The sequence below is a fragment of the Salvelinus alpinus genome, chromosome 28, assembly GCF_045679555.1.
Source record: "Salvelinus alpinus chromosome 28, SLU_Salpinus.1, whole genome shotgun sequence".
Lineage (NCBI taxonomy): Eukaryota > Metazoa > Chordata > Actinopteri > Salmoniformes > Salmonidae > Salvelinus > Salvelinus alpinus.
This window is the reverse complement of record NC_092113.1, coordinates 47,239,824-47,266,021: the sequence shown is the minus strand read 5'-3', so window position 1 is coordinate 47,266,021 and position 26,198 is coordinate 47,239,824. Positions and strand designations below refer to the sequence as shown.

Below are 26,198 nucleotides of genomic sequence, written 5' to 3'. Positions count from 1 at the left end.
TGTATATAACAGTCCCCTGCTCCAACCTGTATATAACAGTCCCCTGCTCCAACCTGTATATAACAGTCCCCTCTCCAACCTGTATATAACAGTCCCCTGCTCCAACCTGTATATAACAGTCCCCTCTCCAACCTGTATATAACAGTCCCCTCTCCAACCTGTATATAACAGTCCCCTGCTCCAACCTGTATATAACAGTCCCCTGCTCCAACCTGTATATAACAGTCCCCTACTCCAACCTGTATATAACAGTCCCCTACTCCAACCTCTCCAACCTGTATATAACAGTCCCCTACTCCAACCTCTCCAACCTGTATATAACAGTCCCCTCTCCAACCTGTATGTATGTGTCTCAGAGGGGTTGGGATGAAGCACAATATCAGTTTGATAAAGTCATCTGAATCTTAACTGAATTGAACCTTTATTTCATATGCTCACTGAGAAAAAAATACATTTTACAAGAGAGACCTTTTAATTTCATCTCATAAAACAGACCTTACTCAATGGTACCCACACACATTGTCTCTGTCCCAAACTACATCCTGTTCCCTATATAGTGCATGGAGGGAAGGGGAGTGCCCTTGAATGGGAGAAATGTGTGGGTAAAGGGCTGGCTGGGAGGGGGAAGTGATTCAAGTAATCAGCCAGTCAGTCACATGTCTTTTTCCCTGCCGCCTGCTCTTATTACATTTGTCTGCAGTGGAATCCAAGGACTGAGGTAGTCAGGTCCTCTCTCTCTCCTCTCAGTGGAATCCAAGGACTGAGGTAGTCAGTTCTTCTCTCTCTCGTGTTAGTGGAAACCAAGGACTGAGGTAGTCAGTTCCTCTCTCTCTCCTCTCAGTGGAAACCAAGGACTGGTAGTCAGTACCTCTCTGTCTCTCCTCTCAGTGGAAACTAAGGACTGGTAGTCAGTTCTTCTCTCTCTCTCCTCTCAGTGGAAACCAAGGACTGAGGTAGTCAGTTCCTCTCTCTCTCCTCTCAGTGGAAACCAAGGACTGAGGTAGTCAATTCCTCTCTCTCTCCTCTCAGTGGAAACCAAGGACTGAGGTAGTCATATCCTTTCCCCTCTGTCTGTCTCACGTCTCTTGCCCCCTCCATATCGCTCTCTCTCTATCTGTCTGTCGGTCTCCCTCTCTCTCTTTAGCACTCATGTCTCCCTCTTTCTCTCTCTCCCTCTCTCGGGATATCTCTGTTTGGTCATTCTAATCTGTTTTCACCATGCTCCTCCCTCTCTGCAAGGTGATTAAAACCTCTTCCTATAATCTCAGTAGGTTCAAAATAACTCCCCGATCCCACTTCAGTGATTAAAGACTCCTCGCTCACTCGCTCTTTCTCCCTCTCTCCCCTTACTATCTCTCTCTCTCTTTCCCTCTCTCTCTCCTGCCACGTTGTCTGTGGCTCACAATGGCATGGAATCCGCATGCACACACACACACACATTGACATGGTGACACACTCCCCTTCCCTCCTTCCCTCCTTCCTTCCTTCCCTCCCTCCCTCCCTCCTCCCTGCAGCTGCTGGGTGAGATATGATTGGAGCACCATACATCTTGGCAGAAAACGTCTAATCCATGCTCGACACCACACACACACACACACACACACACACACACACACACACACACACACACACACACACACACACACACACACACACACACACACACACACACACACACACACACACACACACACACACACACAGCACCTGTATTCGTACACAGCACTTCAAAGCATTCTGAATGCTTGAAAAATAAATCCAGAATATGAATAGAATAATTTTTTATAGATGACTACAAATCTACAAGTCTACAAATCTTCAAGTCCACAAGTCCACGAATCTACGGAGTCTACGAGTCTACAAATCTACGAGTCTACGAGTCCACGAGCCTACGAGTCTACAAATCTACGAGCCTACGAGTCTACAAATCTACAAGTCTACAAATCTACGAGCCTACGAGTCTACAAATCTACGAGTCTACAAAAATCTACGAGTCTACAAGTCTACGAGTCTCAGAGTCTACAAATCTACGAGTCAACAAATCTACGAATCTACGAGTCTACAAGTCTACGAGTCTACGAATTTACAAATGTACAAGTCTACAAATCTACGAGTATATGAGTCAACAAATCTACGAGTCTCCGAGTCTACAAATCTACAAGACTACGAGTCTACGAGTCTACAAGTCTACGAGTCTACAAGTCTACGAGTCTTAGTTGAAAAGTACAGAAGATTTGCTCCTTAATAAGATATGCTCCTCTGCTCCTCTGCTCACTCTGCTCACTCTGCTCACTCTGCTCACTCTGCTCACTCTGCTCACTTTACTCACTCTGCTCACTCTGCTCACTCTGCTCACTCTGCTCACTCTGCTCCTCTGCTCCTCTGCTCCTCTGCTCACTCTGCTCACTTTACTCACTCTGCTCCTCTGCTCACTCTGCTCACTCTGCTCATCTGCTCACTCTGCTCACTTTACTCACTCTGCTCACTGTAAAAGCCTTTCTGTCTCTAGTTCTGCTACATGAAAATTTGTAAATTGTCCTAACTTAATTCTAAGACAGTGTATACACTGAGTGTACAAAACATTAGGAACACCTTGCTAGTATTGAGTAGCACCCCCACCCTCCCCCCGTCCCCGTCCCCGTCCCTCAGAACAGCCTCAATTTGTCGGGGCATGGACTCTACAAGGTGTCGAAAGCGTTCCACAGGGATGCTGACCCATGTTGACTCCAATGCTTCCCACAGTTGTGTTAAGTTGGCTGGATGTCCTTTGGGTGGTAGACCATTCTCGATACACACGGGAAACTGTTGAGCCTGAAAAACCCAGCAGTGTTACAATTCTTGACACAAAACGGTGCATGGCACACATTCACAATCCATGTCTCAATGCTTAAAAATCCTTCTTTAACCCGTCTCCTCCCCTTCATCTACTCTGATTGAAGTGGATTTAACAGGTGACATCAATAAGGGATTCATAGCTTTCACCTGGATTCACCTGGTCAGTCTACACACTCAGTTTATATGCACAAAACAAAACAATTGTGTACTTCTTGCAAGGGAGGATAACAACTGCAAGGAACCCGCATTCCCTTTATTAGATTAGACCAATCTAATAAAGGTAAGCAGAGGGGACATGGAAGAATTTTCAGAGGGAACTTAGAGGGCGAGAGAGAGCGAGAGAGAGCGAGCCAGTGAGAGACAGTGAGAGACAGCGAGAGAGAGCGAGAGACAGCGAGACAGCGAGAGACAGCGAGAGAGAGAGAGAGACAGCGAGAGAGAGCGAGAGACAGCGAGACAGCGAGAGAGAGCGAGCCAGCGAGAGACAGCGAGAGACAGCGAGAGAGAGCGAGAGACAGCGAGACAGCGAGAGAGAGCGAGCCAGCGAGAGACAGCGAGACAGCGAGAGAGAGCGAGAGTCCTCTTTCTCCTGTATTTGTCGCATCAAATCAAATCAAACATTATTTGTCACATGTGCTGAATATACAACAAGTGTAGACCTTACCGCGAAATGCTTTACTTTACAAGCCCTTAACCAACAGTGCAGTTCAAGAAGAGTTAAGAAAAGATTTGCCAAATAAACTAAAGTAAAGAATTATAAAAAGTAACACAATAACATAACAATAACGAGGCTTTATACAGGGGGTACCGGTACAGAGTCAATGTGGAGGCTATATACAGGGGGTACCGGTACAGAGTCAATGTGGAGGCTATATACAGGGTGTTACGGTACAGAGTCAATGTGGAGGCTATATACAGGGGGTACCGGTACAGAGTCAATGTGGAGGCTATATACAGGGGGTACCGGTACAGAGTCAATGTGGAGGCTATATACAGGGTGTTACGGTACAGAGTCAATGTGGAGGCTATATACAGGGTGTTACGGTACAGAGTCAATGTGGAGGCTATATACAGGGGGTACCGGTACAGAGTCAATGTGGAGGCTATATACAGGGTGTTACGGTACAGAGTCAGTGTGGAGGCTATATACAGGGGGTACCGGTACAGAGTCAATGTGGAGGCTATATACAGGGGCTACCGGTACAGAGTCAATGTGGAGGCTATATACAGGGTGTTACGGTACAGAGTCAATGTGGAGGCTATATACAGGGGGTACCGGTACAGAGTCAATGTGGAGGCTATATACAGGGTGTTACGGTACAGAGTCAGTGTGGAGGCTATATACAGGGGGTACCGGTACAGAGTCAATGTGGAGGCTATATACAGGGGGTACCGGTACAGAGTCAGTGTGGAGGCTATATACAGGGGGTACCGGTACAGAGTCAATGTGGAGGCTATATACAGGGGGTACCGGTACAGAGTCAGTGTGGAGGCTATATACAGGGGGTACCGGTACAGAGTCAATGTGGAGGCTATATACAGGGGGTACCGGTACAGAGTCAATGTGGAGGCTATATACAGGGGGTACCGGTACAGAGTCAATGTGGAGGCTATATACAGGGGGTACCGGTACAGAGTCAATGTGTAGGCTATATACAGGGGGTACCGGTACAGAGTCAATGTGGAGGCTATATACAGGGGGTACCGGTACAGAGTCAATGTGGAGGCTATATACAGGGGGTACCGGTACAGAGTCAATGTGGAGGCTATATACAGGGGGTACCGGTACAGAGTCAATGTGGAGGCTATATACAGGGGGTACAGGTACAGAGTCAATGTGGAGGCTATATACAGGGGGTACCGGTACAGAGTCAATGTGGAGGCTATATACAGGGGGTACCGGTACAGAGTCAATGTGGAGGCTATATACAGGGGGTACCGGTACAGAGTCAATGTGGAGGCTATATACAGGGGGTACCGGTACAGAGTCAATGTGGAGGCTATATACAGGGGGTACCGGTACAGAGTCAATGTGGAGGCTATATACAGGGGGTACCGGTACAGAGTCAATGTGTAGGCTATATACAGGGGGTACCGGTACAGAGTCAATGTGGAGGCTATATACAGGGGGTACCGGTACAGAGTCAATGTGGAGGCTATATACAGGGGGTACCGGTACAGAGTCAATGTGGAGGCTATATACAGGGGGTACAGGTACAGAGTCAATGTGGAGGCTATATACAGGGGGTACTGGTACAGAGTCAATGTGGAGGCTATATACAGGGGGTACCGGTACAGAGTCAATGTGGAGGCTATATACAGGGGGTACCGGTACAGAGTCAATGTGGAGACTATATACAGGGGGTACCTGTACAGAGTCAATGTGGAGGCTATATACAGGGGGTACCGGTACAGAGTCAATGTGGAGGCTATATACAGGGGGTACCGGTACAGAGTCAATGTGGAGGCTATATACAGGGGGTACCGGTACTGAGTCAATGTGGAGGCTATATACAGGGGGTACCGGTACAGAGTCAATGTGGAGGCTATATACAGGGGGTACCGGTACAGAGTCAATGTGGAGGCTATATACAGGGGCTACCGGTACAGAGTCAATGTGGAGGCTATATACAGGGGGTACCGGTACAGAGTCAATGTGGAGGCTATATACAGGGGGTACTGGTACAGAGTCAATGTGGAGGCTATATACAGGGGGTACCGGTACAGAGTCAATGTGGAGGCTATATACAGGGGGTACCGGTACAGAGTCAATGTGGAGACTATATACAGGGGGTACCGGTACAGAGTCAATGTGGAGGCTATATACAGGGGGTACCGGTACAGAGTCAATGTGGAGGCTATATACAGGGGGTACAGGTACAGAGTCAATGTGGAGGCTATATACAGGGGGTACCGGTACAGAGTCAATGTGGAGGCTATATACAGGGGGTACCGGTACAGAGTCAATGTGGAGGCTATATACAGGGGGTACCGGTACAGAGTCAATGTGGAGACTATATACAGGGGGTACCTGTACAGAGTCAATGTGGAGGCTATATACAGGGGGTACCGGTACAGAGTCAATGTGGAGGCTATATACAGGAGGTACCGGTACAGAGTCAATGTGGAGGCTATATACAGGGGGTACCGGTACTGAGTCAATGTGGAGGCTATATACAGGGTATTACGGTACAGAGTCAATGTGGAGGCTATATACAGGGGGTACCGGTACAGAGTCAATGTGGAGGCTATATACAGGGGGTACCGGTACAGAGTCAATGTGGAGGCTATATACAGGGGGTACCGGTACAGAGTCAATGTGGAGGCTATATACAGGGGGTACCGTTACCGACCTTACCGTGAAATTCTTACTTACAAGCCCTTAACCCACAATGCAGTTCAAGAAATAGAGGTAAGAAAAGATTTACTAAATAAACTCAAGTAAAAAGTCAAATAAAAAGTAACACAATAAAATAACTATATCGAGGCTATATACAGGGGGTACCGAGTCAGTGTGTTGGGGTACAGGTTAGAGGTAATTTGTACATGTTGGTAGGGGTAAAGTGACTATGCATAGATAATAAACAGCGAGTAGCAGCAGTGTACAAAACAAATGGAGGGGGGGTCAATGTAAATAGTCTGGTGGCCATTTGATCAATTGTTAAGCAGTCTTATGGCTTGGGTACTAAACAAAAGGAGGACATTGCATCACTGGGTCTCTCACTCCACACTCGAGACTCGAGACCTCTCACTGCAAACCATGACAGATAAGTATGAGCGGAGCGGAGCAAGGGCGACACCTACGTGTCTTATTAAGGAGCCTTTTGCTCGCCCGTTGATGTTAATGGGGGCGTTGTTCGGTCGTTGTTCGGCCCGCCTTTTCCTGTAGTCCACAATCAGCTGCTTTGTCTTGCTCACATTGAGGGAGAGGTTGTTGTCCTGGCACCACACTGCCAGGTCTCTGACCTCCTCCCTATAGGCTGTCTCATCATTGTTGGTGATCAGGCCTACCACCGTTGCGTCATCGGCAAACTTAATGATGGTGTTGGAGTCGTGTTTGGCCACGAAGTCATGGGTGAACAGAGAATACAGGGCACTAAGTACACACCCCTGGGGGGCCCCAGTGTTGAGGATCAGACGTGTTGTTGCCTACCCTACCCTTAGTCTAGGAACAAGTTGCAGAGGGAGGTGTTTAGTCCCAGGGTCCTTAGCTTTGTGATGAGCTTTGTGGGCACTATGGCGTTGAACGCTGAGCTGTAGTCAATGAACAGCATTCTCACATAGGTGTTCCTTTTGTCCAGGTGAGAAAGGGCAGTGTGTACTGTGATTGAGATTGCGTCATCTGTGGATCTGTGGGGCCGTTATGCAAATTGGAGTGGGTCTAGGGTATCCGGGAGGATGCTGTTGATGTAAGCCATGACCAGCCTTTCAAAACACTTCATGGCTACACACGTGAGTGCTACAGGGCGGTAATCATTTAGGTGCAGGTTACCTTCCCTTCCTCGGACACATGGACTATGGTGGACTGCTTGAAACATGTAGGTATTAAAGACTCGGACAGGGAGAGGTTGAAAATGTCAGTGAAGACACTTGCCAGTTGGTGCGGACCAACTTGCCATGTGCGGACCAACTTGCCAGTTGGTCCGCACATGCTTTGAGTACACGTCCTGGTAATCCATCTGGCCCCGCAGCTTTGTGAATGTTGACCTGTTTAAAAGTCTTGCTCACATCGGCTACCGAAAGCGTTATCACACAGTCATCCAGAACAGCTGGTGCTCTCATGCATGCTTCAGTGTTGCTTGCCTCGAAGAGAGCATTAAAGGCATTTAGCTCGTCTGGTAGGCTCGCCTCACTGGGGAGCTAGCGTCTGGGGCTCCCTTTGTAGTCCGTAATAGTTTTCAAGCCCTGCCACATCCGACGAGCGTCAGAGCCGGTGTAGTAGGATTCAATCTTAATCCGATATTGACGCTTTGCTTGTTTGATGGTTCGTCTGAGGGCATAGCGGGATTTCTTATAGGCGTCCGGATTAGTGTCCCGCTCCTTGAAAGCGACAGCTCTAGCCTTTACCTCGATGTGGATGTTGCCTGTAATCCATAGCTTCTGGTTGGGATATGTACGTACGGTCACTGTGGGGACGACGTCGTCGATGCACTTATTAATGAAGTCGATGACTGAGGTGTTATACGCCATTGGATGAATCCCGGAACATATTCCAGCCTGTAGCGTAGCATCCGCGTCATCTGACCACTTCCGTATTGAGCGTGTCACTGATACTTACTATTTTAGTTTTAAGCTTGTAAGCAGGAATTAGGATGATATAATTATGGTCAGATTTGCCAAATGGAGAGCAGGGGAGAGCTTTGTATGCATCTGTGTGTGTAGTAAACGTGGTCTAGAGTTTTTTTCCCCTCTGATTGCACATGTGACATGCTGGTAGAAATTAGGTAAAACGGATTTAAGTTTGCCTGCATGAAAATCCCCGGCCACTAGGAGTGCCGCTTCTGGGTGAGCATTTTCTTGTTTGTCATATATATTATACAGCTGGTTGAGTGCGGTCTTAGTACCAGCATCGGTCTGTGGTGGTAAATAGACGGCTATGAATAATATAGATGAGAACTCTCTTGGTAGATAGTGTGGTCTACAGCTTATCATAAGGTACTCTACCTCAGGCGAGCAATACCTCAAGACTTCCCTCGTCTTACCAGACGTAGCTTCTCTGTTCTGCCGGTGCAGGGAAAACCCAGTCAGCTCTTTATTATCCGTGTCGTCGTTCAGCCACGACTCGGTGAAACATAAGATATTACAGTTCTTAATGTCCCGTTGGTAGGATAATCATAATCGTAGGTCATCAATTTTATTTTCTAATGATTGCACGTTAGCAAGTAGAGTTGATGGCAGTGGGAGTTTACTCGCTCGCCTACGGATTCTCAGAAGGCCCGATCTGCGTCCTCTTTTCCTCCGTCTTTTCTTCATGCAAAGGACGGGGATCTGGGTCTGAGAGCAGTATATCTTTCTCATCAGACTCATTAAAGGAAAATTATTCATCCACTTCGTGGTGAATAATCGCTGTTCTGATGTCCAGAAGTTATTTTTGGTCATAAGAGACGGTAGCAGCAACATTGTGTACAATATAAGTTACAAAAATAAGTTACAAACAAAAAACAAACAAAATAGCTTTCATCACAACTCCCTGATGTGTGGTGTGACAGGGGGGCTGTCATCAGTCCTCCCTGATAGATGATGTGGTGTGACGGGGGGGCTGTCATCACTCCTCCCTGATAGATGATGTGGTGTGACGGGGGGCTGTCATCACTCCACCCTGATAGATGATGTGTGGTGTGACGGGGGGCTGTCATCACTCCTCCCTGATAGATGATGTGTGGTGTGACGGGGGGCTGTCATCACTCCTCCCTGATAGATGATGTGGTGTGACGGGGGGCTGTCATCACTCCTCCCTGATAGATGATGTGGTGTGACGGGGGGCTGTCATCACTCCTCCCTGATAGATAATGTGTTCTCTCATTCTGTGCTGTATTATGGGCTAAGCACACCCTATAGTATCTGACATATTTCCAGGTATGTACAATTTTAGGACTAATGGTGCCTTCTACAACCTAAAAGGGTTCTCTGCCTGTTGCCATAGGAGAACCCTTTGAAGAACTCCCCTTTTTTTTGTGATATCCAATTGGTAGTTACAATCTTGTCTCAATGCTGCAACTCCCCAACGGACTCGGGAGAGGCAAAAGGTCATGTGTCCCCCGAAGCATGACCCACCAAGCCGCGCTGCTTCTTAACACACTGCTCGCTTAACCCCGGAAGCCAGCCGCACCAATGTGTCAGAGGAAACATAGTCCAACTGACGACCGAGGTCAGCTTGCAGATGCCCGGCTCACCACAAGGAGTCGCTAGAGCATGATGAGCCAATGAAATCCCCCCCGGCCAAACCCAAATCTGGGCGACGCTGGGCCAATTGTGCGCAGCCCCATGGGGCTCCTGGTCACAGCCTGGAACCCAAAAGGGTTCTCCTATGGGGACAGCCGACTTTCTTTAAAAATCGTGTTTGACCAAAAATACAATGTTATTTTTTAAAGACTTTCAGTATGCTTATAGGGAATGGCTATTCAACATGCTCGGCACTGACACAAATGACTGAAGACTGGCTAAAATAAATTGATAGTAAGGAGATTGTGGGAGCTGTTAGACTGGTCATTGATCATAATATATTGCTGAAAAGACTTAGGTGTTATGAATTTCCATCCTCTGCTTTATCATGGGGTTGAAAGTTACCTATCTAATACAACACAGAGGGGTTTTCTTCAACTGGAAGCTTCTCTAATGCGAAATCAGTTGAGTTCATTACTGTTTTCTGTGTTTACTAATGACCTTCCACTGACCTTGAATAACGCCTGTGTGTCTGTGTACGCTGACGACTCAACCGTATATATACAGTCAAGTTAATAGTTCAGAGCCAACCAATTAGCCTGTTACCGGTGCTTAGCAAACTTTTGGGAAAAAAATGTTTTTTCTTTTTTTTAATGGAAGCCTCTCTAATTCAAATTTGGTTGAGTGTGGTGTACCGCAGGGCAGCCGGCTAGGGCCATTATTGTTTTCTGTTTTCTGTGTTTTACTAATGACCTTCCACTGACCTTGAATAAAGCCTGCGTGTCTGTGTACGCTGACGACTCAACCGTATACACGGCGGCTACGACGGTAAAATAAATAACTGAAACGTTTAACGTAGGAGGTCCAGTCAGTTTTAGAAATGGGTAACTACCAAAAGGCTGGTGCTTAAATATCCCAATATCTTTTGGGAACAAATCACTCACTTAACCCTACACTTAATAATGTGGCTATTGAGCAACGTTCAGGAGACTAAACTGCTGGTTGTAACCCTAGATAGTAAGATGGTCAAAATGTATAGACTCAATGGGAAGTCTGTCCGTGATAAGGCCTTGCTCTGCTTTCTTGACATTTCAATCAACCAGACAGGACCAGACAGGACCAGACAGGTCCAAACAGGACCAGACAGGACCAGACAGGACCAGACAGGACCAGACAGGTCCAAACGGGACCAGACAGGCCCAGACAAGACCAAACAGGACCAAACAGGACCAGCCAGGACCAGACAGGACCAGACAGGACCAGACAGGACCAGACAGGACCAGACAGGACCAGACAGGTACAGACAACACCAAACAGATCCAGACAGGACCAGACAGGCCCAGACAAGACCAAACAGGACCAGACAGGCCCAGACAGGCCCAAACAGGACCAGACAGGACCGGTCCAGACAGGACCAGACAGGTTCAAACAGGACCAGACAGGTCCAGACGGGACCAGACAGGACCAAACAGGACCAGACAGGCCCTAGTTAGGTCGCACCTGGACTACTGCCCAGCTGTGTGGTCACATGCGGCAAAGAAGGACATAGGAAAATTGCAATTGGTCCAGAACAGAGCAGCATGTATTGCACTGTCAGTGGTATGCATGTCATGCTCTCCTGGTTTAAAGTTGAGGAGCGCCTAGTTCACTATTGGACTTTGTGTGAGGTGTTGATGTGTTGAAGGTACCGAACTCTCTGTTCAAGCAGCTGGCACACAGTTTAGAAACTCATCTGTACAACACAACACATTCAACCAGAGGTCTCTTCACAGTCCCCAGGTCCAGAACAGAGGCTGGGAAACACACAATATTAAATAGAGTCATGACTACATGGAACTCTCTGCCACCCCAGATAACTCAAGCTAGTAATATAAACCCATATTTACAACCAGATAAAAGAACACCTTACGGCACGACGGGGACTGTGAAGAGACACAGACAGTTTGATAGATTTTGTATTGTATTATGCATTGAATTATGTAGTGTTATGTATATGAGGTATTTATTTGTTGTATTGTTTGGACCCCAGGAAGAGTAGCCACTGCCTTGGGGATCCTAATAAATACTCAACCTCAGAACCTTTTTTTTTTCTAAGAGTGCAGAAGGACTTCAGAGCATCATCCACGGCCAAGCCTGAACTTTCTGCAATGAACACACAAAGTGTAGCCTATCTGATCTGATAGGTCCTAGCTAACCTAGCGTGGCCCTCAGATCGCCACAGCAGAGGAGCATTATGGATGGAAACAGCCACTGGTATGTAATCTAATGTCTATACCAGATGGCTTTTATGTGAAAATGGGGGCGTTTATAAACCTCTTTAAAGGGATGTCTGAAACACAGTTTCACACAGTTAAAGGCATTATATTTATTTATTTAACAAGGCAAGTCAGTTAAGAACAAATTCTTATTTTCAATGACGGCCTAGGAACAGTGGGTTAACTGTCTTGTTCAGGGGCAGAATGACAGATTTTTACCTTGTCAGCTCAGGGATTCAAACTTGCAATTACTAGTCCAATGCTCTAACCACTAGGCTACCCTGCCACCCCATATCTGCACCATAACAGTTAAAGTCTTCCATTGTGCCAGTGGGGAGGCCAGTGTGGAGGTCAGTGGGGAAGCCAGTGGGGAAGCCAGTGGGGAGGCCAGTGGGGAAGCCAGTGGGGAGGCCAGTGGGGAAGCCAGTGTGGAGGTCAGTGGGGAAGCCAGTGGGGAAGCCAGTGGGGAAGCCAGTGTGGAGGTCAGTGGGGAAGCCAGTGGGGAAGCCAGTGGGGAGGCCAGTGGGGAAGCCAGTGGGGAGGCCAGTGGGGAAGCCAGTGTGGAGGTCAGTGTGGAGGCCAGTGGGGAAGCCAGTGGGGAAGCCAGTGTGGCGGTCAGTGGGGAAGCCAGTGGGGAAGCCAGTGTGGAGGTCAGTGGGGAAGCCAGTGGGGAAGCCAGTGTGGAGGTCAGTGGGGAAGCCAGTGGGGAAGCCAGTGGGGAGGCCAGTGGGGAAGCCAGTGTGGAGGTCAGTGTGGAGGCCAGTGGGGAAGCCAGTGGGGAAGCCAGTGTGGCGGTCAGTGGGGAAGCCAGTGGGGAAGCCAGTGGGGAAGCCAGTGTGGAGGCCAGTGGGGAAGCCAGTGGGGAAGCCAGTGTGGCGGTCAGTGGGGAAGCCAGTGGGGAAGCCAGTGTGGAGGTCAGTGGGGAAGCCAGTGGGGAAGCCAGTGGGGAGGCCAGTGGGGAGGCAAGTGTGGAGGCCAGTGGGGAAGCCAGTGTGGAGGTCAGTGGGGAAGCCAGTGGGGAGGTCAGTGGGGAAGCCAGTGGGGAAGCCAGTGGGGAGGCCAGTGGGGAAGCCAGTGTGGAGGTCAGTGTGGAGGCCAGTGGGGAAGCCAGTGGGGAAGCCAGTGTGGCGGTCAGTGGGGAAGCCAGTGGGGAAGCCAGTGGGGAAGCCAGTGGGGAGGTCAGTGGGGAAGCCAGTGGGGAAGCCAGTGGGGAGGCCAGTGGGGAAGCCAGTGTGGAGGCCAGTGGGGAAGCCAGTGTGGAGGTCAGTGGGGAGGCCAGTGTGGAGGTCAGTGGGGAAGCCAGTGTGGAAGCCAGTGGGGAGGCCAGTGGGGAGGCCAGTGTGGAAGCCAGTGGGGAGGCCAGTGGGGAGGCCAGTGTGGAGGCCAGTGTGGACACAAACTAGACATCGGATGTTTGAAACATCAGATCTTACTCCAGACAATAACTCCTGGAAGATGTTTCCCTCTGATGTGCTGGAATAGACCCCACTGTGTAGAGGATATGCCTGGTCATTAAGCCTTTAGAAGTTATTGTTCCTTTAAAAGCGGGACCCACATATCCAATAATCCCCCAACAGGAAGTTCTACTCTGATGTGTTGTGAAAGAGGATGTGACTCTGTCGGTTTTTCCCAGCATTGCGTTACTCAGCAGAGCAGGGGATAGCAGGGGATAGCAGGGGATAGCAGGGGATAGCAGGGGATGGCAGGGGATAGCAGGGGATAGCAGGGGATAGGAGGGGATAGCAGGGGATAGCAGGGGATAGGAGGGGATAGCAGGGGATAGCAGGGGATGGCAGGGGATGGCAGGGGATAGGAGGGGATAGCAGGGGATGGCAGGGGATGGCAGGGGATAGCAGGGGATAGCAGTGGATAGGAGGGGATAGCAGGGGATAGCAGGGGATAGCAGGGGATGGCAGGGGATAGCAGGGGATGGCAGGGGATAGCAGGGGATAGCAGGGGATAGCAGGGGATAGCAGGGGATGGCAGGGGATAGCAGGGGATGGCAGGGGATAGCAGGGGATGGCAGGGGATGGCAGGGGATAGCAGGGGATAGCAGGGGATGGCAGGGGATGGCAGGGGATGGCAGGGGATGGCAGGGGATAGCAGGGGATGGCAGGGGATGGCAGGGGATGGCAGGGGATAGCAGGGGATGGCAGGGGATAGCAGGGGATGGCAGGGGATAGCAGGGGATAGCAGGGGATGGCAGGGGATAGGAGGGGATAGCATGGGATAGCAGGGGATGGCAGGGGATGGCAGGGGATAGCAGGGGATGGCAGGGGATAGGAGGGGACGGAGGGGATGGCAGGGGATAGAGCAGGGGATAGGAGGGGTGGCAGGGGATAGCGAGGGGATAGCAGGGGATAGGAGGGGATGGCAGGGGATAGCAGGGGATGGCAGGGGATGGCAGGGGATGGCAGGGGATGGCAGGGGATGGCAGGGGATAGCAGGGGATAGCAGGGGATAGGAGGGGATAGCAGGGGATGGCAGGGGATAGCAGGGGATAGCAGGGGATAGCAGGGGATGGCAGGGGATAGCAGGGGATAGCAGGGGATAGCAGGGGATAGCAGGGGATAGGAGGGGATAGGAGGGGATAGGAGGGGGTGGCAGGGGATAGGAGGGGATAGGAAGGGATAGGAGGGGGTGGCAGGGGATAGGAGGGGATAGCAGGGGATAGGAGGGGATAGGAGGGGATGGCAGGGGATGGGAAATCCATTGTCATGCAGTTGAAGTCGTCTCAGGATCTGAGCCAGTCCAGTGGAGATAAGGACTCGAGAGTTATGCTGAATCAGAGAGGCTGTGTAATGTGAGGCACCCCCCCCCACACACACACACACACACACACACACACACACACACACACACACACACACACACACACACACACACACACACACACACACACACACACACACACACACACACACACACACCAGCATCCATCAGTGTGCAGCATTTCAAACCAGGTGGAGGGAACATGTTATGGACACACCTGTTATGACATGTTTACTGGGGGGGGGGGGGGGGGTCACAGGTCGCTGTGAGATATTTGGGGTATTCGTCCTTGTTGGTATTTAAAGTTTGTTCTAACGGGCAAGTGTGGACTCCATCTGGCTTCTCCTCGCCTACAAACAAAAAACTGTAGAGAAAAGGTTCTGGTGGTCAGGTCTGTACAGCGTCGGTTCACACTCCAAGACTGTTTTGATAGAATATGGAATAGGTTCCCTGGTCGCCTCTGGAGATAACATCAATGAATACGTCCGACTCAGTCACCGGATTCATCCCAAAAAATACATAGATGACGTGATACCGATAGTGTCTTTGAAAACGTTCCCAAATCAATCAAAAACCGTGACAGCAGCCTTGTAGATAAACTGAAAGAGAGAGATGCTGGAACTTCTGTGAGTGTAATGTTTACTGTTCATTTTTATTGTTTATTTTACTTTTGTATATTATCTACTTCACTTGTTTTTTGCAATGTTAACATATGTTTCCCATACCAATAAAGCCCCTTGAATTGACATGTTACTTATAAACAGGGCAAGGTGACTAGGACAATAGTTTGGTTAAACAGTACAAATATGACTTACGCAAGATCACGGATTACAAAAAGAAAGCCAGCCGCATCACGGTCACCAACGCCACCGCCACCCTACCGGAGGAGCTAAACACCTTTTCCTCAAGATTCGAGCACAATGACCGTGCGTTGCCGAGGAGAGCCCCCCCCCAATGACTGTGCGTTGCCGAGGAGAGCCCCCCCCCAATGACTGTGCGCTGCCGAGGAGAGCCCCCCCCAATGACTGTGCGTTGCCGAGGAGAGCCCCCCCCCCAATGACTATGCGCTGCCGAGGAGAGCCCCCCCCAATGACTGTGCGTTGCCGAGGAGAGCACCCCCCCCAATGACTGTGCGTTGCCGAGGAGAGCCCCCCCCCCAATGACTGTGCGCTGCTGAGGAGAGCCCCCTAATGACTGTGCGCTGCTGAGGAGAGCCCCCCCCAATGACTGTGCGCTGCTGAGGAGAGCCCCCCCCCAATGACTGTGCGCTGCTGAGGAGAGCCCCCCCCAATGACTGTGCGCTGCTGAGGAGAGCCCCCCCAATGACTGTGCGCTGCTGAGGAGAGCCACCCCCAATGACTGTGTGCTACCGAGGAGAGCCCCCCCCAATGACTGTGCGCTACCGAGGAGACCCCCCCCCCCCCCAATGACTGTGCGCTGCTGAGGAGATCCCCCCAATGACTGTGCGTTGCCGAGGAGAGCCCCCCCCAATGACTGTGCGTTGCCGAGGAGAGCCCCCCAATGACTGTGCGCTGCTGAGGAGAGCCCCCCCCAATGACTGTGCGCTGCTGAGGAGAGCCCCCCCCCAATGACTGTGCGTTGCCGAGGAGAGCCCCCCCCAATGACTGTGCGCTGCTGAGGAGAGCCCCCCCCCCAATGACTGTGCGCTGCTGAGGAGACCCCCCCCCCAATGACTGTGCGTTGCCGAGGAGAGCCCCCCCCAATGACTGTGCGCTGCTGAGGAGAGCCCCCCCCCCAATGACTGTGCGCTGCTGAGGAGACCCCCCCCCCAATGACTGTGCGCTGCCGAGGAGAGCCCCCCAATGACTGTGCGCTGCTGAGGAGAGCCCCCCCCAATGACTGTGCGCTGCCGAGGAGAGCCCCCCCAATGACTGTGCGCTGCTGAGGAGAGCCCCCCCCCAATGACTGTGCGCTGCTGAGGAGAGCCCCCCCCAATGACTGTGCGCTGCTGAGGAGAGCCCCCCCCAATGACTGGGCGCTGCTGAGGAGAGCCCCCCCCCCCAATGACTGTGCGTTGCCGAGGAGAGCCCCCCCCAATGACTGGGCGCTGCTGAGGAGAGCCCCCCCCCCCAATGACTGTGCGCTGCCGAGGAGAGCCCCCCCCCCAATGACTGTGCGCTGCTGAGGAGAGCCCCCCCCCAATGACTGTGCGTTGCCGAGGAGAGCCCCCCCCCCCAATGACTGTGCGTTGCCGAGGAGAGCCCCCCCCCAATGACTGTGCGCTGCCGAGGAGAGCCCCCCCCCCAATGACTGTGCGTTGCCGAGGAGAGCCCCCCCCAATGACTGTGCGTTGCCGAGGAGAGCCCCCCCCAATGACTGTGCGCTGCCGAGGAGAGCCCCCCCCCAATGACTGTGCGCTGCCGAGGAGAGCCCCCCCCAATGACTGTGCGCTGCCGAGGAGAGCCCCCCCCCAATGACTGTGCGCTGCCGAGGAGAGCCCCCCCCCCAATGACTGTGCGCTGCCGAGGAGAGCCCCCCCCCAATGACTGTGCGCTGCTGAGGAGAGCCCCCCCCAATGACTGTGCGCTGCCGAGGAGAGCCCCCCCCAATGACTGTGCGCTGCCGAGGAGAGCCCCCCCCCCAATGACTGTGCGTTGCCGAGGAGAGCCCCCCAATGACAACGTGGGCTACACACTCACAGTCTCCACTGAAGTCTTTCAAACGTGTTAACCCTCGCAATGCTGCCCGGCCCAGATGGAATCCCTAGCCGTGCCCTAAGAGCATATGCAGACCAGCTGGCTGTTGTGTTCTCTGACATTTTAAATATTTCCCTAGCTCAGGCCACTATTCCCACCTGCTTCAAGATGTCCACTACCATCCCCCTACCAAGTAACTGAATGACTACCGACCCATAGCCCTCACATCATCATGAAGTACTTTGAGATGCTAGTCCAAGACCGTATCACCTCCTCCCTCCCCGACACACCCGACCCAACTCCAATTCTCCTACCGCCCTGACCGATCCACGGGCAACGCAATCACCATCGCATTGCAGCCTGTGTAACGGATGTGAAATGGCTAGCTAGTTAGCGGTGGTGCGCGCTAATAGCGTTTCAATCGGTGACGTCACTCGCTTTGAGACCTTGAAGTAATGGTTCCCCTTGCTCTGCAAAAGCCGCGGCCTTTGTGGGGCGATGGGTAACGATGCTTCGTGGGTGACTGTTGTTGATGTGTGCAGAGGGTCCCTGGTTCGCGCCCGGGTCGGGGCCAGGGGACGCCATAAAGTTAAACTGTTACACCTGCCCTCACCCACCTGGACAAACGGAATGCATATGTGAGAATGCTGTTCATCGACTACAGCTCAGCGTTCAATACCATAGTGTCCTATTATCTCATTACAAAGCTCACGGCCCTGGGTCTGAACTCATCCCTGTGCAACTGTGTCCTGGAACTTCCTGACGGGCCGCCTCCAGGTGGTGAAGGTAGGCAACATTACCTCCTCAACACTGATTCTCAACACGGGACCCCACAAAGGTGCGTCCTCAGTCCCCTCCTGTACTCCCTGTATACCCATGACTGACTGTCAGACCACAGACCACGGAAACACCAGGTGATGATGTCAGACCACGGAAACACCAGGTGATGATGTCAGACCACGGAAACACCAGGTGATGATGTCAGACCACGGAAACATCAGGTGATGATGTCAGACCACGGAAACACCAGGTGATGATGTCAGACCACGGAAACACCAAGTGATGATGTCAGACCACGGAAACACCAGGTGATGATGTCAGACCACGGAAACACCAGGTGATGATGTCAGACCACGGAAACACCAGGTGATGATGTCAGACCACGGAAACACCAGGTGATGATGTCAGACCACGGAAACACCAGGTGATGATGTCAGACCACGGAAACACCAGGTGATGATGTCAGACCATGGAAACATCAGGTGATGATGTCAGACCACGGAAACACCAGGTGATGATGTCAGACCATGGAAACACCAGGTGATGATGTCAGACCACGGAAACACCAGGTGATGATGTCAGACCACGGAAACACCAGGTGATGATGTCAGACCACGGAAACACCAGGTGATGATGTCAGACCACGGAAACACCAGGTGATGATGTCAGACCACGGAAACACCAGGTGATGATGTCAGACCACGGAAACACCAGGTGATGATGTCAGACCATGGAAACACCAGGTGATGATGTCAGACCACGGAAACACCAGGGCAGAAAATGGGTGAATGCTGCAGAGCACAACCTAACGCTGTATTACACAATATTACTTATCCACTTTTTACTTCCAACCAACTGCATCCCTTGTCTAAATCTACTTTTACTATTAGATGATAAAGTCAAAGTTGAACCTCAGCTAAGGATAATGTTTTCAACTCAATGATAATGTCAGAGGGATAATTAATTCAAAGCGGCTCTGAATATGATTATTCCACAGCTCTCAGAGATATGACCCTTTAAACTGCTGGGATTGTGATTCTACACAGTGGCAGAATCTGGGCCAAGAAATCAGAAATCAGAGGTAGGTATCAGAGCCAAGAAATCAGAGGTATGTATCAGAGCCAAGAAATCAGAGGTAGGTATCAGAGCCAAGAAATCAGAGGTAGGTATCAGAAATCAGAGGTAGGTATCAGAAATCAGAGGTAGGTATCAGAAATCAGAGGTAGGTATCAGAGCCAAGAAATCAGAGGTAGGTATTTTTTTATTTTTTTATTTTTATTTTTATTTTTTTTTACCGTTATTTTACCAGGTAAGTTGACTGAGAACACGTTCTCATTTGCAGCAACGACCTGGGGAATAGTTACAGGGGAGAGGAGGGGGATGAATGAGCCAATTGTAAACTGGGGATTATTAGGTGACCGTGATGGTTGAGGGCCAGATTGGGAATTTAGCCAGGACACCGGGGTTAACACCCCTACTCTTACGATAAGTGCCATGGGATCTTTAATGACCTCAGAGAGTCAGGACACCCGTTTAACGTCCCATCCGAAAGACGGCACCCTACACAGAGCAGTGTCCCCAATCACTGCCCTGGGGCATTGGGATCTTTGTTTAGACCAGAGGAAAGAGTGCCTCCTACTGGCCCTCCAACACCACTTCCAGCAGCACCTGGTCTCCCATCCAGGGACTGACCAGGACCAACCCTGCTTAGCTTCAGAAGCAAGCCAGCAGTGGTATGCAGGGGGGTCTACTGGTAGAGCCAAGAAATCAGAGCCAAGAAATCAGAGGTAGGTATCAGAAATCAGAGGTAGGTATCAGAGCCAAGAAATCAGAGGTAGGTATCAGAAATCAGAGGTAGGTATCAGAGCCAAGAAATCAGAGGTATGTATCAGACATCAGAGGTAGGTATCAGAGCCAAGAAATCAGAGGTATGTATCAGAGCCAAGAAATCACAGGTATGTATCAGAGCCAAGAAATCAGAGGTAGGTATCAGAAATCAGAGGTAGGTTTCAGAGCCAAGAAATCAGAGGTAGGTATCAGAAATCAGAGGTAGGTATCAGAGCCAAGAAATCAGAGGTAGGTATCAGAAATCAGAGGTAGGTTTCAGAGCCAAGAAATCAGAGGTAGGTATCAGAAATCAGAGGTATGTATCAGAGGTAGGTATCAGAAATCAGACGTAGGTATCAGAAATCAGAGGTATGTATCAGAAATCAGAGGTAGGTATCAGAAATCAGAGGTAGGTATCAGAAATCAGAAGTATGTATCAGAAATCAGAGGTAGGTATCAGAAATCAGAGGTAGGTATCAGAAATCATCATGTGCCCACTGTACATCTTAAAGGGAAAGGGTGGATTCCTAGTCAGTTGTACAACTGAATGCATTCAACTGGGGTCTTCCGCATTTTAACCCAACCCCTCTGAATCAGAGAGGTGCTGTAACGTGACCCTACTAGAAGATACTGCCTTAATCGACATCCACGGCGCCCAGGAAACAGTGGGTTAACTGCCTATCTCAGGGGCAGAACGACATAATTTTTGACAAACTTTTTACCTTATCAGCTCGGGGATTCGATCCAGCAACCTTTCGGTTACTGGGCCAACGCTCGAAGCACTAGGCTACCTGCCACTCAGTATAAATGTTTCTAAATGTTTACTGTACATTTTAAAGGCCCAGATTAAATGTTTACTGTACATTTTAAAGGCCCAGAATAAATGTTTACTGTACATTTTAAAGGACCAGATTAAATGTTTACTGTACATTTTAAAGGCCCAGATTAAATGTTTACTGTACATTTTAAAGGCCCAGATTAAATGTTTACTGTACATTTTAAAGGCCCAGATTAAATGTTTACTGTACATTTTAAAGGCCCAGAATAAATGTTTACTGTACATTTTAAAGGCCCAGATTAAATGTTTACTGTACATTTTAAAGGCCCAGATTAAATATTTACTGTACATTTTAAAGGCCAAGAATAAATGTTTACTGTACATTTTAAAGGCCCAGATTAAATGTTTACTGTACATTTTAAAGGCCCAGAATAAATGTTTACTGTACATTTTAAAGGTCCAGATTAAATATTTACTGTACATCTTAACTGTCCATTTTAACTGAAAACTATGATAGTTGGCTACCTAAATGTTAGCCAGAAATGATTTGATATTGAGATACAGTAAAAATGGCTGCATTGGGCCTTTAAGATATGATAACACAGACAACACAACCTCACAGGAAAAAGCTCATTTTTATAAGAAAGTGCTTGGCACAGCCTATAAACTACATGCCTACTATCTGTAGGCTCAGTGGTGACACGTCATTCAGGGCAGGTATGGCAGAGCCCCACCTGTTTAGCATGTTATTTTGGAATTAATACGTGTCACATATCAGTTTGCAAATAATGTAAAAAACATAATAATAATAATCATTGAGTTCATAAAGCCACATACAAACATGGTCTCTTTTTTGTTTACTTGAGTAAAGCAGCTCCAAAATGTAGGAGTTTCAGCCTAGCTCAGTGCTTTCTGTGGTGGTGGAGTAGCCAGCGGGAAATACAGAGTGTAGGGGTTGGTAATGTTCTGTAGTTACGCCGTGATTGGCTTAGTGTTCTGTCACTCATGGAGACACTACGTCACCGCCAAGTCTAAGGGTAGAGCTAGAAAATTCAAGCCCCTTGGGTGCTGCCATAGAGTTACATTAGAAGTGCCCATCCAAGAACACTCAAGGTCATTGGCCACAGAAATAATGACGTCAAATCATGTCATATCTAACATAAATTTGATTGGACTGATCATGTCAACATCATACTTTCAAAATCTTAGCTAGCAAGCTAGACAAGCTGTCACGCCTGCTCCCGCTCCACCTCCCTGGCGCTCAAGGACGCCAGGCTGCCCAGCACTACGCACTCCTGCCACCATCATTACGTACACCTGTTTCCCTCGTCACGCGCATAAAACATATTGGCCATTGAACATAGGCATTACACAACAAGTTGGAAATCGCAAATTCAACAATGAGTGGTTTGGAAGGAATCAGTGGCAAACTGCAAGCATTGCAAAGCAATCCCTAGCCTGCTATTCAGTGGAGAGGGTGTGTGGTCCATGTCTGGGTTTAAGGGTCTCTTTTTCCAAGCTTAAAAGGATAAACATTCACACGCAACACCATGGTGCAGAAAAGGTTGAATACATTGGCCATGCTGTCAATCCAGCATGACTTATTCCGCGTTCAAAACAACTGGAAACTCAGAACCGGAAAATCTCAGACTTCAGTGAGTTCCCCGACAACTGGGAACTCGGGGGAAAAAAAGAGCTCTGAATGGGCAAATACGTTTTGAATGGTCATCCAACTCGGAATTCCAAGTCGGGAACTCGTGCCTCTTTCTAGAGCTCTGACCTCATGATCACTGACATCATGATTGGGCCTTGTTTTTCTTCTGATTTCCCAGTTGTCTTGAAAGCACCATAAATCCAGAGAATGCCAGACTTTGATGACAAAATTTGATGACAAAATTTGCCCACAAGGAGGACTGCTGTGCCACCTTCCTGTGAAAACAGCACAACAAGGTGAGTCCAAAAACATATTGTATGTAGCTGCATAAAGGATGTAATATGCCAGGGAGATATGTGTACTGTAGCTAAGAAAGTAATACTAAGTGTATGTTGTGTAGTAAGCTGTTAGTAGCCCATGTGCCTCACCATAATAATTTGATCCCTTTCCCCCTCAGGACTTAGCTTACTTTCAAAATCTTAGCTAGCCGTCATCATCATGAATCAAGTCAACAATCTACTGGCAAATCCTTTTTAATCCTTGTCATATGAAGAGAAATAATGAAGAGAAATAATAGACGTATCGGTGATCATCAGCCATTAGACATTAACATTACACAACAAGTTGGAAATTGCAAATTCAACAATGAGTGGTGTGGAAGGAATCAGTGACAGTGGCTAACTACAAGCATTGCAACTGGGAAGTCGGGAATAAACGAACTCCGACTGGGAAAATACGTTTTGAACGGTCATCCAACTCGGAATTGTAAATCCGGCCTCTTTCTCTTTGTTTGATGACAAAATTTGCCCACGAAGGACCGCCGTGCCACCCTCCTGTTCAAGTGTGCACATCACAACAAGGTGAGTTCAAAAATGTCTTATATGTTGCTTCATAAATGATGTAATATGCCAGGGAGATATGTATACTGTAGCTAAGAAAGTAATACTAAGTGTATGTTGTGTAGTAAGCTGTTAGTAGCCCATGTGCCTCACTCTAATAATTTGGTCTATTTTCACCTCTTAATTTCGCCTACTGTTCTGACTTGGTGGTGCACATTAACCTGTTTTTGAGAAATGTAATCATTGAATATTGTAAGAGCTTTCATTGTCTGCTTAAATGCCCACTTTTTTTATCCTACGGTTCTGACTTGGTATACTGGGAGCATACTGTAAGAACAGCCCATGTTCTGTATTCTGTCGCTCTACGTTTCAAAAGTGCTGAAAAAATTGTTATGTTGCCTATCTCGCTCACTAATGTCTTCATCCAAATTACGGATTGCCTCTTATCCGCTCGTAGTCCCCTTATGCCATAGTTTGTACATCTCAATTGTCACATTTGTTTAAACAAGTCAGCCATATCAGCTGTTTTAAAAAAGGCAGTAAATGAGCCTGAATGAACTGTTTCGCTGCCAGACAAGACTCCGCTGATAACCAGGTGTAGCAGAGGTAAGGATTCACTCCATGGTGCTGAAAAGAAAGTCATGATGTTGGGACAACTTTATGTAGGCTCTAACAGTTTGTGGTCACCTTTATAGTGCAATTAATGCATTGTTTAGTGTTGTGTAGTGGCTTTGCTGGCATTTTCCTAAAACAAATTTGGGGAGTTTGCTCCTCCACCAAGATTGACATGCTTAAAATCGTCACTGTGTAGACTACAACAAAAGCATATAGATTACTCACGTATCCTGCGCAGCGGCGGTTGTGGCCTTGCCATGCTGCGGCTGATGTGGTAGGAGAAGCGCATAGTTTTGAACTGTCTGGAGAAGGAACCGGTACTGGCTGCGGTCTCCGGGGCCATCGGCGGGCTGAAGCTCGTCACTAAAGCGCTCTTCGGTCGGTTCAACTGCATACCTGCCTGATCACGGTTTACACAGGCATAGCCTAAAGGACAGGATGCGGGTTATCTCACAAAAGTGAATAAGATTATATTCCAGGCTTGTGGAGTTAAATCCCCCCCAAAAAGCAGGCCTTTCCCACGAGTGGTTCGTTGGTTCGAGTCGTTGTCCGGTATCAGACTCCTGGTTGAAATGGGCTCTAGTCTTTTATCCAGCAAACTGCAGTCCTCCTCCGTGAGCTGCACTGTACGATTGGAACCCCGATCAAACTCTCTATCAACGACGGAAAAAGCCATCAAATAGATATTGATTTTATTTACTAATTATTTTACCAACCAATTCCCCCCCCAATTTTTTTTTTTTACATTTACTGTACAATATAATGAAAAGAAATGCAACCAAATGTACTGCAACCTAGGCTAGACGAGGTTGCAATCCACACGGATACATATAGCAATTGTTGCACTAAAGTTACAATAAACAAACAGAAATTGGCCACATTGTTCCAACACAGATTGGCTAACTCTTGGGGAAATGGGAAGGCTACAAACTATCTTCTTTACGACTGTATCCAAATATTTTAGGCTACCCCCCCCCAAAAAAAAACCTAACCGCACGTTACATACAGCTAACATCTCGATAAAAGACCATGCGCATTCTGGACTAAACACTTTTCCTCCGTCCGACCCAGTATTATTTGAGAAAATAAACGTGTTTGAAAGGCCATGCGCAAAACAAAAAAGGGGTTAAATATTGTACACATTAGGTCTTTTATAAAAGTGTACGCTCGTCTCTGCTCACATCTTTCCTTCTGTTTCTGTCCTCCACTTTCCTCTGGAAACGGTCATCCAAAATATGCGATCTCAGCTTCTTTAGTCTACTTAACTTTCTACATTCAGACCCCGTCTTCAAACTTTTTCAAACTCCTCCTTCCAAAGTAAAAAAAAAAATGTAGATTCAAACCTTTCGTTTGTTTTTGGTGCATTCATTTTGTCCTCAATTTCATGTGCGTTTTTGTATTTACGATCCCCCAGCTTGTTATTTATCCATTCTTTGTGTGAAACCTTCTACAACGCAGTCGAGCTGCAATTCCTTCAATGCGTTGAAGTTAACCCCCCCCCCCTTCTCTCCTCTTCCCCTCTATTCCTCTGCTTCTGTGTGCGTTATTCTGTCTCTCAGCCCCCCTTCTTCGCAATCTCTCTCTCTCCCCTCCTCCACCATCTCGCTCTCCCTCCTTCCTTCCTTCCCAACATCTGGTTTTCATTTTCTCTCTTCTTTTTTTTGCCTGAAATTTGATGCAAAGCAAAAACGTTGACAAGATCTCAGTTGTTTTTTTTCATCCCCTAAAAGTCAACATTTGTAACTGGCTTCCATTTTGTGATTAGAATTAACGGTTTTGTCAAATCTGTAAATGATGGCAAATAAAATATCCACAAAGCGAATGCAGTAGCGTTTGATAGACCAAAGATAGAACATCTTATTCAAAAATAATTGACATTAATATGGAGCTGGTTCCGTCTTTGCTGCTATAACAGCCTCCCCTCTTCTGGGAAAGTTTACACTAAATGTTGGAACATTGCTGCCGGGACTTAATGAGGTCGGCACTGATGTTGGTCAATTAGGCCTGGCTCGCAGTCGCCATTCCAATTCATCCCAAAGGTGTTCGACAGGGTTGAGGTGAGGGCTCTGTGCAGGCCAGTCAAGATCTTCCACACAGATCTCGACAAACCATTTCTGTATGGACCTCGCTTTGTGCATTGTCATGTTGAAACAGGAAAGGACCTTCCCCAAACTGTTGCGACAAAGTTGGAAGCACAGAATATTCTAGAATGTCATTGTATGCTGTAGCATTAAGATTTCCCTTCATTGGAACTAAGGGGCCCGAACAATGAAAAACAGCCCCAGACCATTATCCCTCCTCCAC

At 48.7% G+C, this 26,198-nt stretch overlaps 1 protein-coding gene across 2 annotated transcripts in view; it reads right to left on the bottom strand.

Moving 5' to 3' along the window:
* Positions 1–25,380, bottom strand: part of fgd1 (FYVE, RhoGEF and PH domain containing 1) — a 146,448-nt gene extending 121,068 nt beyond the window's left edge. Inside the window, exons 1-2 of one of the 2 annotated variants that reach the window (XM_071373311.1) lie at positions 25,076–25,380; positions 24,120–24,320 (exon numbers count right to left, since the gene is read on the bottom strand). In XM_071373311.1, coding sequence (XP_071229412.1) covers positions 24,120–24,288 — 169 coding nt within the window. In that variant the 5' untranslated portion in view covers positions 24,289–24,320; positions 25,076–25,380. Of the gene's footprint in view, positions 1–24,119 lie in introns of both variants that reach the window. The other variant, XM_071373310.1, reaches the window with a different exon arrangement.
* Between the last annotated feature and the right edge of the window lie 818 nt (positions 25,381–26,198).